Raw genomic sequence first — 20,292 nt, 5'->3', positions numbered from 1 at the left:
ATCAAAGAAGAAGAAAGAAGAAAGCTTGGTGACCACAACATAAGGGCTGTAGTGTTCACTTCATTCCTCCAAAGCAAATGTAGATATTCTGTTCCTGTTTTCTATTTCATTTACACATACAATAAGATATAATGTAGTTGAATTATAAAGAAAAAAACTATTGTTTTGTTTGTTTGTCAAAATGTAGTATTTTTCAAAAAATCTGTCAAGAGTTCTTAAAGCATGGTCTATTTCAATGTGCAGGTATGTTCCGAACACATCATGGAAAGTTAAGCTTTATTTTGGATGGGGAGGCCCTGCATGTCCAGCCACCCCCTCCCCTCCCTCTTCTAAACACACACACACACTTTCTTGCACTGGACATAATACAATTTTCATTTATTTTTACATGATTGTAAGCTCTTAACAATATTAAAATTTAGACATTTTCTATTTATGTAGGTGTATTATTACGGCTATACGGACTTGCCACAGAAGGATTTTTTTGTAAAATGTATTGTCTTCTTCTAACTGTGTTGGGAAGATTTCAAATCTTGTCAAGGGGATCTGGGTTCGATACCAGTGGAGGCACATAACACAGGTCTATAAAAAAATTTAGTTGCCAAAGATTTTTGAATGAATTTATGGTATTTTGGTTGTGCTGAATCTAAAATGAACAACAGTCTTGCCAAGTTGGCTCTAGTTTTTGAGATATTTGATATCCTCAGATTTTAATTCATACTATGGGAATGAGACACGGTAATAGATAATTCAGGTACTCACATTTTCGGCGAAATTAATTAATAGAAAATAACGTAAAACAGCTTCACGGAAAATGTGAGTACCTGAATTCCAATTTTAAGTTAATCTCAATAAGAGCTGTGTTGACATGAAATAGGGCATTGCTTTTATTTTAGAATAGAAAAATATTTCTCTAGTCTATCCATTGCACAGAATATATTTATTAAAAGTTAGTTCTTTTTATTTGATTTATTTTTGAGTTTTTTTCCTATTGTTGAGGGGAATGAAAGATGCATTCTTCACGAGCAGGTCGCGTAAATGATTCTGAAGGATTGTGCAGCATTTGTCGTGAATATTCTGTGCAGAAACAAAGGAAACCGTCACTGACTTTGTAATGGAAGCATATCTTGCATAAGTTTGTTAAGTCTTGGATAAAGGTGGTGAGTGTTTCATTACATCCATAGATCCTTTTGTGGACAGTACTGAGAAACTAAAAACCGGGATCTTTGATGGGCCTCAAACTTGAAAATTCATTAATGATACAAATCCCTGAAATTTTAAAAATGATATTGAAGCTTCTACATGATTCAGTTAATCTGAGTTGTCAAGAACTTCTTCGGCAATTACAAACATGAAAACTATGAAGAACTGGTGCAAAACTTGCTCACAAACTTTATTGTAACAACAAATATTTTGTAATTAATATGAGCATAAAGATAAAATTTCCTCCAAATCAACTTTGACAGTTGTGACGTGGTCGCGTCCTTTGAGTATAGTGGTATAAATTTTGGAAGCTAAACAAAAATATGAAATAGGTTTTGTTATAACAGTAAGTCCACGACCACTTCACATCAGCACTGGCCAAAAAAAATAGAGCCACAAAAAAGGTTGGTTGTCAAAAAAAACAACTAGATCTGTACGAATATTCAAATACCCACAACCCTTTCCTCTTTTTTGCTCTGTTCCACCATTTATTGCCACTGTGGTAAAATCACCATTCATTCCAAAACGATGACCACAGATATAATTGGCCCCCTTGCGCTGACTCCGAAATTAACGTGGATCACGAGCACCAATCCCCACCATACCATATACTTCCCAGATTATCTAATCGTCGAGATTTAATATTGGTTTCTGTGGTCGTCTAGCCACGAAAACGGAAACGCTCTCAACATATATATATCAAAACAAGGTGGAAAGCTAGTGAACGTAAAAATAAGAACCATTGGATACGTCAAAATTCATTTTTAGTGTCCATTTATTGTAACAAATTGTCACCCGGACAATTAGAAACATCTCCCCAACAATTTAACAAAAAATCTCTCCCTATATATATATAATTGTCTGTACAATATAATAAAACCCACGTGGAGAAATAAATAATTCCCTTTTATCCTACATGTCGTTAAAAATTTAACAATGAACACCCGTTAAATAAATACAAAATCATGTTTATGGTTTAGGTGATCGGAATCCTATATCGACGAAATTCTCAACAATCAAGATGTCGAATTTTTAATTGTACTACGTTTGGCATGGAATAAATGCACTAAGTTTCCAAAACACTAAATAGATAATTCAAAAAAGACTATTCCTGAAAATCATTACTGAACAAAAAATGACCGGTCAATTAACTTTAACATAAACTGAAATAAATTAAATTATTATACCCCGTTATTCCATGTCCAGACATCAGTCCAATGCCACAGTCAAATTCGTATGTCGATGTGGATCCGATCACCCTCGCCCGTGGTCAAGGAAGGAGAAGGAAGCTCCTTACTATACCAATGCCTCAGCTGCAACGACTGTTCTCTTGGGAGAAAACTTCGCCCGTAGCCAAAGCTTTCCCCCTTTAGTTACAAAGTTCTCTGCTAGGGGAAACAACGTTGCCAAATTTACTCTGCTCGACGTCCAGAGCCGAGCGTCAGGAACACAATGACACAAAACTCCTTGTTAGAATAACGAGGAGAATGTGGTGGAGCTTTTAAAATTATACGAGTTATAAGCAAACACCACACAGTTTTCCAGATAATCTTTGTGATTTTAATGGAAAACAAGGGGAGAGGTCCCACCAAGATATAAAAGAGACGATGGAGGAAATATTTCAAAGCAGGTGGGAAAGATATGAGATAGCAGATCAATGGTAGTGATTGGAAGGGGTGTGGAGGACATTTCCCACCCACTTTTTGCCTCCACACTATGGTCTCTTAATGATAAGCCATGTTTACTAAGGGAGACTAAACTGTCCTTGCACCTGCCCCCTCTCCCCTACCCATTTTGGTACCCAATCATCGATAGTGTGGCAGATTATTGCTGGGATTTTCAACGTGATTATTGTTCTGACAACCTATACACAAGAAAATCTCAGAAACAACGTTTCTCTCATCATTAAGAGTGATTAACAATAAGATTTCATGTTTTTTTTATGTTTCTTCAAGGACAGCCATTACTCCCAAAAACTAGAGCCAATGTAGAAAATCTGATATCATATTTGAAATTACAAATTACAATGGCAAAGATACCCTAAAATGACTGTAATTCCATTGGCAATAAAATGTGTGTTTACCAATATAATGGTTTGGATCTCACTTTAAACTGTAGGACCAATCCCAATTCTTTGCACAAAGTGGAATTAAAACTCAAACTTAAATCTTGCTTCATTCCAGAAACAAACATAACCAACCTTAGCTATCTGCAAAATAGTTGTGCTGTGATTTTCTTTGTACATCACTGCACAATTGAAAAATGCATGCACCATCACAAGAGGCTTACATGCATAAAACTGTCTGATCTCGTGAAGGTTAAGGATTAAGGAAATAAACTAAATAAATGTTCATTACTAATTTTACAATAATATACAAAACACACACACACAAAAAAAATACAATTTACAATTTGAATTTAGAAAGTCAAGAACAAGAAAAAAGGGAATTCAACCTTACCCTGGAATTCATATTCAGCCGCTTTATCTATGAGACCACTTTTCATGTCCTTTAATGTAGCAGTAATTAAATTATATATATCTTCTTGTTTCTCATTGGCAATACTCATCAGGCTTGCATACAACTCACTTTCCTTTCTTTGAGCATACTGTATCCTGCAAGGAGTAACCTGAATTTCCCTTGCCATATCAAATGCAGAAAGAATGAATCTTCTTAGGCACTGTGAATGAATCTTAAGAAATGATATTTTTGAGTGTAAGTAATTTGTATAAAAATAACTAAGTACTCATTAAACTGATAATTGTAAAATATTAGTTATACGTAAAAAAAGGTAAAGTGTTCCCCTGTGCTAAGCACCATGCCATGAAGGCATATAGGGGGTGTGGGGGTAATGCCCCACACTTTCTTGATCCGGTCGTGAGTGGGGGTGATGTGATCAGCATCACGCCCCTGACTGCCTTTACCAACCAGGGTTTCCCCCAGGTACCCATGTTATTCGACGCTGGGTGGGCGCCGGGGCTGCTTCCATCGTTAGAAAAGTTCCTGGATTTGAACCGGCCGGGGATCGAACCCGGGACCTTTAGCATGGTAGTCAGACACGTTACCGACTGAGCCACCGCGGCCACCATTAGTTATATGTAAGGTCCGGATTTTAGGTATTTATCTGACAAGAAATCAATGATGTCTCATATATTATATGTAACAATCCCAACTATTTCAGAGCCATTTTACTCCCTACACACTTAAATGGGAATTTTGCACCTATTTCTTCCCTCTATCTGCCCTTAAAACTTTGAAGAAATTATCATAATATTGACAAGACAGTTCAACTGCAGCAAGGGAACCAAAAGGATTCTTGTTAACTCCCTTGCAGTTTGTGTTCATTCCTTTAATCTAATTTGTCAAGTGGTAAAGTAAATACACAAAGGAAAACTATTAGCCTCGCAACAGTGGCATGAATTCACAGAAGCCAAGAACAGTTTGGCTGGTCAAACATCCCTGCATAATATCAGTTGTAAGTGGTGATGGAATGCCATTGGAAGGCAGGATTTTACTCAAGTTTGTCTTTAGTTTCAATGGATGTGGAGTGGCTATTCTCCACATATTAAATATTCTAACCGACAAAGAATCAAGTTTTGACTTCATCAACTAGAAAGATGCAAATTATTTTTTTCTATTTATCTTATTTTGCATCATTTTTGGCTAATTGCAATGATGAGGATGAAACAACGAACATGTCAAAATCAGGACTTAAATCTGAAACCGGTAAAAACTGCATGGAAAAATGAACATTAAGTTTATTAGAGTAAATGTACTGCATTGTTTTGCAATAGGTCTTACAAATGCAATGGCAAACCTATCATTTGATAAGTTATTTTTAAATGCCATTGTAACTCCTGTCAAATGAAATGTTCAAAAAAGAAAGGAAAAAAGAAACACAATTGGGTTAAAAGGTTCAGTGGGGATGCAAAAACAAATGTTTGGATAAGGAAGAGTGGGATTATACAGAAATCAGTATTATTAATATTTTAACACTGAATCGTGATGACCTAACGTTTTGTGTTTCTACTTTGACATTTTCTGTATTATCATTACACACATCAAAGAATGAAACAAATACATCCAGAAGTATTGTTAGTACAACAATAACAGCATACATTTCAAGAAAGTATCTCAATTGCATTTGTTTCACTTACCTCATTCAGCACTGAAGCAGCATTTACAAGATGCAACTGCAGGCAACTTCTAATTAAAATTAACAGATTATCCAAACAGTTTAAGCCACCAATAAATGAACTCCCAGCAGATGTTGAAACTAGGCTGAATTCATTATTCAAAGGAGCTCTCACATTGGTGTCTTCCACTGATATATAACCTGCAATATATATTTTTGTATTCAGTAACAATTATATCACAAAGTTCCTTAATAAATTAACAAGTTATTTCAAATATCCTTTAGCAGCATCGTGTGCTTGTGTCTTTTCTCAGCCTAAAAGTTGGCTTCTTGCACTTGGTGCCCTTCCATAATGTTATTTCCCCAAAATCTAGAGTTGTCAACATGATAGGCAATTAATGTAATTGGTGCAGTGTGAAAGTCTCAAATTTTTTAAACATTCTTGTTTTATCTTATTCAACACTCTTCAATTTTTCTGTCATTCTGAGTAATAGTGCATGCACACACAGGCACAGAGAGAAAATCCCGAATTAACAATGCACAAACAGACATATTGACATAACCGTAATTGTACTCATATCAAGTTTCAAATGAACTAAATAATAGGACAGAAGAACATAAAATTTGATTTGATTTGATTTAGTTTATTTTACTTCGCGTTTTGTGTCTCTTGGCTAATTTGCGAAGATGGGGATGAGTGATGAAATGATGAAATTGATGAATGGACATTCACAAACAACCAAGCCCGACCGGGATTCGAACCCGGGACCCTTAGAAGAACATAAAAGAAAGATTACAAGGAAAGAAGGCACGATACTATTCATGAGACAAATAATGTACTTACCAATACTGGAAAGCTGCCTTACTATAGCCGAGAAATCTTCATCTGAAATTTCATCAACATTAGAACCAGAGTGACTCAAATCTGTCTCATATCTACAAATATCACTTTGAAGAAGTTGATGTTGTTCAGATTCGGTGAGTTCTTCAGCAAAATCGGGTAATGGCATTACCTCTCCATGATGAGATGTGTGTATAAAGAAGACTGGGATGGAGGGAAATTCATCCTTCAATTCTCGCAATTCATGAACATTCTGGAATTGAAATATAAGTTATATTTGTTTTATCTTATGCATTCAGTTAAAACTTCATGTACTTATGAAGTTACAAACATAATATGTACACAGCAGAAAAAAGGAACCACATGACTTGATCCTCCACTACAAAGATAATTTACATAGCTGCAAGGTTAAAACAGAAGTATTTACTCATGAAAGTTTGTTTAATAACAACTTTTTTCTCTGATAAAAAAAAAATTACCCTTCCTCTATGTCTGCTCTATATATTTTTCATTTTAAAAGGCTCAATGTAGAGGAGTTGCAATTGAGCATGGACTTTTTCAATCTGAGATTAGAAGTACAAAGATGCTCAATAGTAAAATGAATTAAGGGCCAGTCATAGCTGTACAGTATTCTGCAAACGTGTAACTATAGAGATGAGTCGGGAATCAAAATGTGTTCTTGAGCTTTATACAACTTTTATTTCACCAGCATGTTTGTTCAATCTGACGTTATTAATCCCACCTTCTTTTTGGCACCTATTTCTTCCTTTATATTACATATATTTTGTGTCATCGATTTCTTTCTTGTTTGGTTATTTTGCATTGTTGTCTATCTCTTGGGCCATTTGCAATGATGAGGATGAATGATGACGGGACAAACACAAAGATACAGGGTTTGAACCTGAAACCTCTGTCTTTGTAGTACTTTGTAGACCAACTTAATGATGTCTAGTTAATTGAAATAAAATAACGGTGATTAAGGAACCATGATATTGCCAAAGTACTGTGAGGTATGTGCAACAACTGTGTGAACTTTCAAGAACCACCTCCTGTGGCATAGCAGTTGGTGTAGAATGCTATGAAGCCAGAGTCAGGGGTTCAAATTTTGAGTAAGGCTTGGAGATTTTACTGTTTGTTCCTTTATCTTATTTTGTTAATTGACCTTTCATCCCCATTGCAATTAAGCTAGAGAGGTAGAAAAATAACAAAATACAAATACAAAGAAGCCCATTCTGGCTTTGGCTCCCAGTACTGGAACATTATTTAGGTTCTCTTCAAAAAGAATACAATTTTAACCTTAGGTAAAGTAATATACCATATTTACGTGTGTATAATGCGCACCCTGGTTCTTAATGGGGAAAAGTGACAAAAAATTTTATCTCTTGTATAATGCACAGTATAATCCAGGTTCAAGAAATGGCTTTCAGGAAGAAGTGAATAGGTGCAAGCCGCTCTTCTTTAAAGACCTAGACTGGCCAAATAGGAACGGTCTAATCTAGGAAGAAGTGAATAGGTGTATGCCGCTCTTCTGTAAAACCTAGGTTAGCCGAATGGGATATAAGTTCCAATTTAGGAAGAAGTGAATAGGTGCAAGCCGCTCTTCTGTAAAAACCTAAATTGGCAATCTCGGGTGATAACTCCAAGTCTAGGAAGAAGTGAATAGGTGTATGCCGCTCTTCTGTAAAACCTAGGTTTGGGCCACCCTAGTTTGACCTTTCTAGTAAGTTCGAAATTATCTATTAACAATTGACCTCCAAGTTCCAGTTACGAGTTACCTAACCACTGGCTGTAAATACTCAAGCAGTAAATAAACTTTTCATTAAAACTTCACGACGTTGGTTGGATTTGTTCTGCACCTACCCTGAAGATAGGTTTCAGTGTAGACCCTTAGAGACTCCATGCTCCCGACTATAGGAGTAAAGGGTGAGGAAAGTTGCTAGGAACGTAACAGATCCTTTTTGGCGCCCAACGTGATGGCCACGACAGTTTAGAACTTCAACCACCGACGTTGGATACTGGGCATACAACGTAGAGGCTCGACAATTGAAGAATCCAGCCAGACGACTATTACGGAAGAGTTCCTCGTTAGAAGCGAAGTTGCAGTAGTGCCGTAGAAGCTGAAGAATCCTGACCGCTGCAGTTGAAGAAGATGACCAACGATGAGTAGAAGATTACTATAAGAAGCAATAACTTAAAGACTTCATTAGTTTGGAAAATATTCTTCAAGAAAAAGGACTTACATTTTAAAAGTGTGAAAACTCAAATATTAGTATTTAGTCATGTCTAAAAGGTATTTAAGGGGGGAACAAAGAAAATTAAACATGGCGACCTTTAAGTGCTGCACTGATGACTCCAAGTCCGAAGAAGGAACTGTCAAATGTCAAGAATGCGAGTGTTTGTTCCACTTGAGTTGTTTGAATATGGATGCCACGAATGAAGATGTTGATAGAACTAGTTTTAAATGCCAAGGTTGTCAAAACAAATCTGAATCTGCGAACCAAATGATAGATTTATTGAAAATGTGGAGACAAGAAGATGAAGAAAAGAGACAGAAAGAAAGACAAGAAGATGAAGAGAAAAGACAGAAAGATGAAGAGAAGAGACAGAAAGAAAGACAAGAAGATGAAGAGAAGAGACAAAAAGGAAGAGAAGAAGATAGTAAAAAGATGAGAGAATTAATAGAGGAAGTAAGATTAGAGTGTAAGATCAATAAGAATGAGTTACAAAAAACTGTAGAAGAATGCCAAAAGGGAATGAGGGCCGAAATGGAAGAATTTAAACAAGTAATGAGTCAAGAAGTGAAAGATCAGATGGAAGCAACCCAGAAAGCCTTATTGGAAGAAATAGATAAAGAAAAAAATCAGAGGAAAACAAAAGAAACACAATTAACAAGCTTATTTGAAAGTTTAAGGCTTGAAACTACCAAGAGCTTGATGGAAGAAAAACTGCAAAGAAGAAAGGAAATGGAAGACGAAAGAAAGGAAGTACAATGGCAATTTCACAAAACTTCTAGTGAAATAGATTCTTTGGCCATGAAATTAGAACGTCTACCTTTGAGTGCTAATTCAGTAGACCAAAGTCAGAGGATTCACTCTGCCAATTTGGCCACTCCTATCGCTAGTGTATCTAAGAGGAGGTATACTGAAAGAAGTAACCTCTCATCCTCGAGTGCTACGTCCGACGAAGGTTCGGAGTTGAATAGAAGCCGACGCTCGAAGAAAGTGAAGAAGTCACAAGAATTCTTCAATCACCTTTCGGAAGAAGAGACTAACAACAGAGTTAGGAAATCCAAGTGTCGGAATTTTAGACTGGCAGATATAAAAGCTTTAGAGAAGTTTTCTGGAGAAATAAATTCAGTCTCGGCCGAACGATACATCGAAAGTTTAAAGACCTATCTAGATATAATGGAAGTTTCAGAATTTTACAGGTTGAAAATTTTACCTTCCTTAATGACAGGAAAGGCCAAATCCTGGTTTATAGCAAATGAAAGGAAGTGGAAGAGTTTTGATCAGTTCTGTTATGCATTTCGAAAGCAGTATGCTTCCTTAGAGGCTAAACAACGAGAAATGCAGCTGTTAAGGAATAAGAAATTTCAGAGGTCCCTTGGATTAACGTTAGAAGAATACTGCTGGGAAGTCTATGGAAACTACTGCAATCTGGTGGAAGTAGTAAATCAGGGTGAAGTCTTGCATTTGATAATCAGCCAACTTCCGGTGAAAGTTCGACAACTAGTATTGACTCGAGATCCTAAAACCATGGAACAACTAGCAAATTATCTTAGTCGATATGAAGCTTCCGAACAACTGGAGATAAGTAGGGGAGATAACCCCAAGGTGGAAGACAGAAGGCAGTTTCAACCCAGAGTTAGGCAGACTAATATAGTCTCGTCTAGGTTTAACAACGAAAGTGAAGGAGCGACCAGAACACCTCAGAATCCTGATAGGAACAATAATAGAAACCAGAGGGGTTACCAAGGGTGGAATTTCTATAGCAACGGCAATAGAAGTCAACCATATAGACGACCATGGAACCAATCCCGTTTCCCCAACAACCACTTCAATAGAAATTATAATACAAAGGAAATCTCCTGCCAAACTGAAGAAGTCCCGACTGAGTTAAATCCAGCTTGGGAAGGTTCAATGCTCCCAAATCAAAATTTAAACCAACCCTCGTTGTAAATGAAGCTCTCTCATTTACAACGGAAGGGAAAACTGCATCGAAAAAATGAGAGTACCGACAATTTCCTCACCGAAGATTTTTTAGAAGTATTGCATTTAGAATTAGAAATCGAAAATGAGGAATGGGAAAAAATAGAAGAACCTGAACATAGGGGAATATTGTTGTCCAAGAAACCAGAAATTATCGCCCGAATTTTAGGATTAAAAATTAAGTGCACTATAGATACAGGGAGTGAATGCACTATAATGAAATATAAAATTTGGCTTAAGTTACGGGACAGGTTACCCGGACTTAAACTTCAGAAATGTCCCGGAGTGAAACTACGAGATTTTACTGGAAAAGAAAGTTCTAGAATAGTAGGATGTAGAATAATTCACTTTGAAATTGGGGGATGTGTATTTGAAGATTTGGTCTATGTAAGTCGGAATTTAGATGCTGACTTATTGATGGGCTACCCATTTTTGGAGAAATATCAAGCAAATTTAGATACAAAAAACCAAAGACTGTATTTAATGAAAGAAGGACTGCTGGTGGAAGAAGAATTATTAGGAAGAAATACCTTGACGGGAAAAAATACGTCGGACTTTGAAAACAGTATTAGTCAAGTAATCATTGATGCCTGGATGGCCAATGAAGAAGAAATAAGACAGAAAGCCTATTCTCCTGAGATACTCAGCTTTGAAAGGAGAGAAGAATTGATGCAGTTATTATTGGAATACCCGGAGATTTTTTCCTGCAAACCGGGACTAGCAAAAAATGCTAAATGTACACCCAGGAACCAGTATATTCTAGTCCGTATCCCATTCCGATGGCAAAAAGAGAGAAGTTGGAAGAAGAATTGGAACTATGGAAGGAGTGGGGTGTAATTCGGCAATGTCAGTCTCCATATCTAAAGCCTCTGCTGATGGTCAATAAACCTGATGGTTCGGTGAGACCGTGTATTGATTTCCGAAAGTTGAACAAGTTGATAATAACTCCAAGAAACACGGTACCAGTTTTACAGGAAGCCTTACAAAAATTCAGAGGAAAAAAGTATTTTAGTTGCCTAGACTTAGCTTCCGGATATCTTCAAATCCCTATAGACGATAGACATCAAGAATATACAGCCTTCTCATATAAAGGACGTTCCTGGTGTTTTACGAGAATGCCTTTTGGTTTATCGAACGCTGTGGCTCTATTTATGCATGCCATGCAATCTTTGTTTGAACCTCACACTGAAGAGTTCCTAACCATCTACATAGATGACCTGCTGATCTTTGATGACACTCTGGAAAATCATTTCCAGCACATAAAGTGGGTTTTATCCAAGCTAAAGGCCGAAGGATTTACAGTAAAACTGAAAAAATGCCAATGGGTGAAATCAGAGATTAAGTATCTTGGCCATATTATATCTGGAAGTTGGGTTCGAGTCGACCCTAAAAAAGATGAAGCTATCTTAAAATTTCCTAGACCTCGAAGTAAAAAGGATCTTCAACAGTTCTTAGGGTTATTAAACTGGAGAAGAAGGTTCGTAAAGGATCTGTCTCGAAAGACAGCAAACTTGGAGAAATTATTAGTAAAAAATGTCAAATGGGAATGGACTAACGAAAATGAAGCTAGTTTTCGAATTCTGAAGAAGGAGTTAGTCCAATTACCTGCCCTAGCGCAGCCTGATTTCACCAAGCCTTTCTGCCTGCTATGTGACGCGTCCCTGACTGGATTAGGAGTGGTGTTGTTCCAAGGGAAAGTAGAACAAACTCCGGACTTAGAAGACATCGCCATTGTACAGTATGCCAGTCGGAAACTAAAGGGATATGAACGAAACTATACCGTGCAAGAATTAGAATGTTTAGCAGTACTTTTCGGAATAGACCATTTCAAAGTCTACTTGTATGGCACCAAGTTCTACGTTTATACTGACCATAAAAATTTGATATGGCTAGAGAATAGCCGTGACTGGAGTGCTAGGTTAACCCGTTGGGCCTTAACACTTCAGCAATTTAACTTCTCCATTTTTCATATTAGTGGAAAGCAAAATGGGATAGCCGACGTCCTAAGTAGATATCCTCAAGCAGAAAATTTCCTGGATAACGATCCTGAAAATGAAGTCACTTACTCAGTGGGATTGACGAGAACACCCAGTTTAGCAGGAGAAGAACTGCGAGAGTGGCGGAACGCCCAACTTCAAGATGAATGGTGCCGTAACATCTCTGAAGACGTTCTATTGCAACCTGATTCCGGTTACCTGCTACATGAAGGCTTGTTGTTTTACAAGGATCAGAAGGGACGAGGAACTTACCGATTACTAGTTCCAGACAGTTTAGTTCCTAAGGTAATGGTCGCCGAGCACGACGAAGCGGGACATTTCGGGTTCACCAAAACGTATAAAAGACTAAGACTTCATTTCATCTGGCCGAAAATGAAAGAGAAGATTGCGCAATATGTGCGGGAATGTTTGGTATGCTCCCAAAACAAACCAGACAGGAAAGGAATCTGTAGACAACAATTTAGTATTATGAACAAACTTCCCCATGAAGTATTGTCTATTGACATAGTGGGAAAGCTACCTAGATCCGGGACTTTTAACTTTATCCTCACCATGGTGGATGTAGGCAGTCGATACGCTATAGCTTACCCTTTAAGGACTGCTAAAACTGAAGAAGTAAAAAATAAACTTGAACAAGGATATATGGCTCATTATCCTAAACCCAAATATGTTTTATCAGACAGAGGGACTCAATTTACTTCCCATAAGTGGGCTAATTTCTTGAAGAAACATGGGATAATTCCGTGGTTCACCACTTTCTATCATCCTGCAAGTAATCCCGTAGAAAGGGTAAACCAAGAAATCGTAAGGTTGCTGAGGACTTTCTGCTCGAAGCAACATGATTCTTGGCACAAATACGTAAATAAAGTATGCTGGCTGATTAATTATTCGGTATCCGAAGCTACAGGATACACCCCAGCAGAACTATTTTATAACAAGCCGGTACCTTCTAATTTATTGAAGCATTTAGAATGGCCCGAAGGAGACGAAGGAAAGATCAAATGGGAAACCAGATTGTTCCTGGCCTCATATAAACCCAAAACTCAGAAAAAGAAAGGCGAGCAAAGCGGATATATTTTGAACATCGGAGATTTAGTGTTAAAAAGAAATCGTAAACTGAGTTCGGCACCAAACAAAGAAATCGCCAAATTTTTCGAATATTTCCTAGGTCCCTACGAAATAATAGAAATAGGGAATAATGTGGCTTTGCTAAGGGATCCCTGGACGAAGGAAGTTTTAGGAAAGGAGAATTTCCACAACCTTAAAAAAATTAATTGTTCAGCCGAACGTAGAAAGGAATTGCTGGAGAAGTGGAGCTCGAGCCGAGGAGGACTGGAACCTAGAAAAACAGAAATTTAATAATAGTACAGAACCTGAATGAAAAGAAAGACCTTATAAACTAATCACAGGGAACCGAGGATGTTTCCATAAGCCGAGTAAGCGTTATTGCTTGGTAAGCCAAGGAAGGGCTACCAGGGGAAAAGGTTGATTCCCTTACTCTTCGAGGATAGAAGAGAAATTGCTGTAACAATTTAAAGGAAGAAATTGTTATTTTAAGAGGCTGAGTCCTCATAGCGTTAGCAAAAATGGCTTAAATTGTAAACGTTTATAAGAGAGGTCAAATAATAAGGAAGAGTGAGAAACTCTAGAATTAAAAGGTTCTACTGAGAAAAAGAGAGATAAATAATTATTACATAAAGGTCTAGGTCTGGCTCGAAATTCTTTAAAAAGCGAGATTATGATAAACGGTCAAGCATTACGTATCAAGATTGTTAGAGAACTAACATGGCTGAACGACAGAGCTCTGCTATTCAGATACCCAAAGAGTTAAGCTTAGCAGAACAACAAATTGTGGAGGAGTTCGACAAATCCTACAAACAGTGGTTTCAACAATCCAACGCTTGGACTTCTGACAATGAAAGATTAGAGGGATATTTAGAGGATCTTACCAAAAGTTTTACCTCAATATTGATCCAAACTAGGCGAAAGGAAAACGAACGACTACAGGATACCTTTAGGAAGATCGAAGCTGAGCAGAGGCAGCATAGGGCTGAACTAAGAGACATACTAAACAAATTTTCCTCTAGTATTGAGGCAGTCTCTAAGGAAGTTGGGAACGACAAAAACCTTAACAAACTAACCTGTGATGAGCTAGTGGATGACCTTCCTGTTGAAGCTTTGATAACCCTAGTGCGCAAGGAGTTAGTAAACGTCCCTGAACTAATTAATGACCATTTTTATGACGATCAACCTGCCCCGCTAGTTACCAGTCCCCTGAAGGAAGACAAGGTTCCTAAAAAGGATGTCCCTGATTGGCAAGGATGGTTTCTGGAGCTAAGCCCGGAAGTGAAAATGAACAAGAAGATTTTCCTCCAACTCTTGGCAAAGAAACTAAAGTTAAGTCGGAATGGTGCCAAGCGAGAAATGAAGAAATTGTTTAGTTGGAACGGGATGCAGTTTATTTTGAAGAAAACCTAATTAAAGAAAAATGGTGATTACTGAAATAGCTTATAACTGAACATCACCTTTACAGGAAATAATTAATCAAGCAATAAATTCTTGTTTAACTAAATGTGTGTAACCTTGATATGTTGTATTTGTTTGTTAATTCTTTAAAAAACTGTTGTGTTGAATTTATATAATAAAAAAAAAAAGAAAGCCGTTTAAAAAGTTGTGATCAAATATTATCGTTTGAGAATTGTATGATATGTTGATTTAACAGTTTAAAATTTGAATATAAAATTGTATTTAAGACATGTACTTAATTGAAATCTAACCATATAATTTCTAGTGTTGTGTTATAAATGTTGATAAAGCATTAATATTTGGGAAACAATATGATTATTAGTTGTACTGAACTAATCATTTAATTTGAAATAATAAACGCAATTGGTGTATATATAAAAAAATGTATAAGAAAGGCAAAGAGTTTAGAGAAAGAAAAATTTGTTTCACTTTCGTTTCTCAAATTTTCCTTTAAACTACAGAGGGGGAAACCTGTTACGACCTTACTTATTTTGTAACTTTGCAATGCCGTGTTAAAAAGAAAAATTGATATAGTGTTACCTCAAGTCATTGTTAATGTCCGTGATACTACATGTTGTGACGCAAATATGAACGCGCCAATCAAGGCGTTGTTGAACTAATGTATTCACCTTTCTGTAACTATCTAATGAAGACAGCTCGCTTAAGACAACGAGCATTTATTATGATGTAAATATAGATTTGCCAATCAAAGATTATAAATGTTTGATGAACTAACCTAATTGTAATTAAATAATGGCAGAACATTTAAATTTGTATATTTCCAAAACGTAAGATTTTATCAACGTTAAAGAAATAATTGTTAACTCAAATGAATATGTAAACTTTCTTTGTAAATTATTAATTGCCAAACTATGTATTTTTCAAATATCTTTCTGTTATAATTTAGAGTATTGTAATAAGAAATTACCTAAAGACCGGTGTTCGAGGCTGGAACTTCGGGTATAAATACGAAGGAGTTTGGTCCGTAAGGAGGTCTGTTCTGGTGTCAGTCTAGGTAGAAGTGAATAGGTGCAAGCCGCTCTTCTTTAAAGACCTAGACTGGCCAAATAGGAACGGTCTAATCTAGGAAGAAGTGAATAGGTGTATGCCGCTCTTCTGTAAAACCTAGGTTAGCCGAATGGGATATAAGTTCCAATTTAGGAAGAAGTGAATAGGTGCAAGCCGCTCTTCTGTAAAAACCTAAATTGGCAATCTCGGGTGATAACTCCAAGTCTAGGAAGAAGTGAATAGGTGTATGCCGCTCTTCTGTAAAACCTAGGTTTGGGCCACCCTAGTTTGACCTTTCTAGTAAGTTCGAAATTATCTATTAACAATTGACCTCCAAGTTCCAGTTACGAGTTACCTAACCACTGGCTGTAAATACTCAAGCAGTAAATAAACTTTTCATTAAAACTTCACGACGTTGGTTGGATTTGTTCTGCACCTACCCTGAAGATAGGTTTCAGTGTAGACCCTTAGAGACTCCATGCTCCCGACTATAGGAGTAAAGGGTGAGGAAAGTTGCTAGGAACGTAACAACCCTGGTTCTTAATGGGGAAAAGTGACAAAAAATTTTATCTCTTGTATAATGCACAGTATAATCCAGGTTCAAGAAATGGCTTTCTTATTTATAAGTCATAAAGCTGTTGTTGCTATGCCAATCAAGAGCTAGTGACATCATACCTATTCAATGAGTCACCTGTTGCTATGTGGGCCAAGAGAATAATATCTTCTTGTACAAACAGTAAGTCACCAACCCAAGCCACCTCTCCCTCCACTGCTTTTAGCATCCCAAAGCTTTCACTCTTTAACCCTTTCGAGGTGGAGCCTCCAGATGACAAAAGTAACTGAAGGATGGTTGACGAATATTTAGGCAAACACATATCTTCGTAATAAATGTTCAATAAACAGGAAACTGAATTTTAAAAAAAATGAATCTTTTTGGCTATAATCTCCAAGCATCCACCTCACATCTGCCATCATTACCAGGTATACTCTGACATCATTGTCGCGTCACCAGGCAGATTGTTAAAAGACACAACAAAGGCCCATGTGTTTTTCAAGGCTTTATAAGTTAAAGGGCTTCGTCTTTCAAGTTCTAAACAAGTGTCATTTCTATGGAGTAAATTTGGCTCTGGAAGGAAAAAAGGGATTAGAGCTTTGTTTGTCCTGTTTTTTCCACTTAGCAACATGCGGGGAAGTGGGAGGGGGAGGATAAGGGGGAAGGGGAGGAAGCCTTTCTGTACAGCGTTATTCGAGAGTGCTTTTCACGGCATCTGTGCCGCACAGGTGGTTACAGTCTTTGGGGGAGGGTAGAGGCATGGGTGAAATGTAATACGCACTTGCAGGCAAGGAGTTTGGCTGCCCAAATCATTCTCTTGTTATCGGGCTATGAATGTGAGTGCTTTTGAAACCTTGTCGTGAGAAGAAAGTGTCTTTGTGATGGCATCTCTTCGGCCAGGAGAAATTCGTGACTTGCTGGGGGAGGGGGGGGGGGTGGACACAAGGGATGAAACAAAAGTTGAAGATATACAGAGTGGTTCAGAAGATGATATACAGGGTGTGCCAGAAGATAATCGAGAAGAACAGAAGAGGAAGGGACAAGTGATGAAATGATAAAATTGATGAATGGGCATTCACAAACAACCATGCCGTAGGAGGATTCATACCTGGGACTCCTTGAGTTGCAGCGCTATTTGCTAACCACTCAGCCACAGAGTCCGGATTGCCTTTATTATATAACTTGGGAGCAATCAGCGACTAGTGGTGATTTGTCCAGATCGATGGGCAAATTTCTGATGGAGTTTGCAGTCAGTTGTGATAAACATTCTACTTGACCTTGACTTTTCTTCTTCTTTTTTAAATAAAATTTACTATTTGTATTATTGTTTTCATACTATGTATTCACCATTACATAACTTGGGGCAATCAGCGACAAGTGGTGGTTTGCCCAGATCGATGAGTGCTACCGGATGGGAGCTGGCCAAACTTTGAAGGAAAAAAAAAAAGAATTCCTCTGTCTGTTGCTTCCAAAAGTGGGTACACATCGACATGTTTATCTTACTGAATGAAAGCATTGGAAATTCTGAATAAAACGAACCCTCATTGGCATTTATCGTGTTGTTATAACTTTTTTTTTTAAAAAAAAAAAAACATTTTCCATGTTACATTTTGCTTAAAATGAGCCCCGTCCTTGGGGAATTTCCATGCATGACTAATATTACGTCATCCACCTCAAAAGGGTTAACCACCTTATTTATTCTGTAGAAAGGGAGATCAATAATACGTTATGGATTTGCAGTACTCAGGAAGTTATTTCCTGTTATTTCTCATCCAACAAATACCGCTGATACACATCCCGTGTGATGGGATGTGCATACTCGAAGTCTTCCAGAACGGCACTGCTTTCCTTGTGTCGCAAAACATTATATTATGAAGTGAAAAATCGAGGAAAATGGCCTTTAAACATTTATGCATGGTTTTGCTAATTTTCTCTTTTTTTTTTTTTTTTTTTTTGGGGGAAAAGTAAAGAAAACTTCAAAACATATACTTTTTCCATGACTGACGTAACATGTATAAGAGGCCCATTCAGGACCCTCAAACTAGCAGTTAGCAGAACAAGATTTCTTTCATAAGGCATTTACACAATCCATATATGTCAGATTATTTGGCCAGTGATTCATTTTAATTATCATTTTCTTTCTCCTTATCTTTTCTTTCATCCAAAGTACCACAAAAATCAGAATGTTCCTTCATGTGACGAGTTTATTTAAACTGAATTCACATTAGTGTCGCCATCTTAAATGGAATACTGTTGCCATATTCAGAAACTACAGAATTCAAGCTTTACAATGATATGTAACATGATAGGGTTCTGTAAACATGAAAAAAATATTCCATGCATAAAGTGCACCAAAGGTTTTGGCTGCAAAAATTTGGGGAAAAAAAGTGTGCATTATACAGCGTAAATATGGTACTTTCAAATTCATAACATGGAACAAAATGTACCATAATTTCATAGATCTATGCCAATTCAACCATACCATAATGTAACTTTGCAAATCTAATTTGTTACCTGCTCAGCTAATGTGTCATCATCTATAGCATATAAAAATATTGGAAGTATCTGAGCTAGTCCATTGTGTATTAACTTGCGAAATGTAACAGGATCTGGTGAAGAGCAATCAGGTGGGACAATTATTTGTAAATTTTCCCGTAACAATGGATGGCACATCTGAACCTGAAGAACAGTTGGATGTTCCAATGCAACCTGAAAATTACACATGTTAAAAGTAAGTGGTCAGCAAACATACAAGAATATGTATATACAAATCAAACTACACAAAATTGTGTTAATTTCCAAATATTAATAAAATAAGTCCACAATGAAACACATGTTGGTGAATTTTAGTGATAATTCTAAAGTGATTACTACTTGGCATGTGCCTCCAAAGATATATTATTACACTGTACACATTCTCGTTTATAATTACTACAGTATTTACTTGAGAATTCTGCACCCTCAAATAAGTGACACACCTGGATCAGGTAAAGGTTTTTAAATGAATGAAACTGAGTGTTGCAATATACATCAATAAGTATAAAAAGGGAAGTTCACTGGGATAAAAGATGTTTCTTTTCCAAAATACAAATTTAGCAACATGCCGGCTGAATACTATATTGTCGTATGTCCATCTGCGCTAACTTTTCAGGGGAACTGATCGAAGTTTGACGTGTGTGGATTTTGAATACACCACAAGATTTGTGCAAACATTTATTATTGCTGATAATAGGTACTGGAACAAGTAAAGAGAACACAGAGTTGTTTGCCTAATTTATCATAAAATGTCAAAATAAAAAATACTATTTTTGGAGATAAGACCAAAGAGCACAATAATATGTACCTTGAACCTAACATGTGGAGATTTTAGACGATTTTCTGTATACACAGATTATAGCAGTGCTGATACTGATGCTGACATATTCATATGAGAAAGTATTGGATGGAATGTATTCACAGATACCGACTGATACTATTCAAACATATTTTGCTCTCACACACAGCATGCAAAAAATTTGTGTTTGAGTTGCTGTTTTAAGTCCTTTATACACAAATAGGCTAATTGGGTCTGAACCTACAGTTTAAAGAGAGATCCCGACCACTATGAGCCTCCACCATGTATTGAACAGAGACCACTTGATTACAAGGCGATGATGTTACCGCTGTGGCATCCGGGAAGGGCCGGTACACAAAAATTATGTGCTACACTTTCACAGAGTCTAATTATCCTGGAAATTTTCAAAATTTGGAGTAGAGTGCGACAAACTGTATTTTTTCATTACATAACATGCATTTTAATATTCAGTTCTTGAACATTGTAAT

At 36.9% G+C, this 20,292-nt stretch overlaps 1 protein-coding gene across 2 annotated transcripts in view; it reads right to left on the bottom strand.

Moving 5' to 3' along the window:
- LOC145983861 (dual serine/threonine and tyrosine protein kinase-like) overlaps nucleotides 1–20,292 on the bottom strand; it is a 53,168-nt gene that overhangs the window by 18,614 nt on the left and 14,262 nt on the right. For both annotated transcript variants that reach the window (XM_083116919.1, XM_083116920.1), the window contains 4 exons: nucleotides 18,985–19,179; nucleotides 6,182–6,431; nucleotides 5,360–5,538; nucleotides 3,663–3,894 (listed from right to left, as the gene is read on the bottom strand). In XM_083116919.1, coding sequence (XP_082973045.1) covers nucleotides 3,663–3,894; nucleotides 5,360–5,538; nucleotides 6,182–6,431; nucleotides 18,985–19,179 — 856 coding nt within the window. The remainder of the gene's footprint in view (nucleotides 1–3,662; nucleotides 3,895–5,359; nucleotides 5,539–6,181; nucleotides 6,432–18,984; nucleotides 19,180–20,292) is intronic.

The sequence above is a fragment of the Lepisma saccharinum genome, chromosome 2 (assembly GCF_977018435.1).
Source record: "Lepisma saccharinum chromosome 2, izLepSacc3.1, whole genome shotgun sequence".
NCBI lineage: Eukaryota > Metazoa > Arthropoda > Insecta > Zygentoma > Lepismatidae > Lepisma > Lepisma saccharinum.
This window is presented reverse-complemented; position numbering and strand designations above follow the sequence as displayed.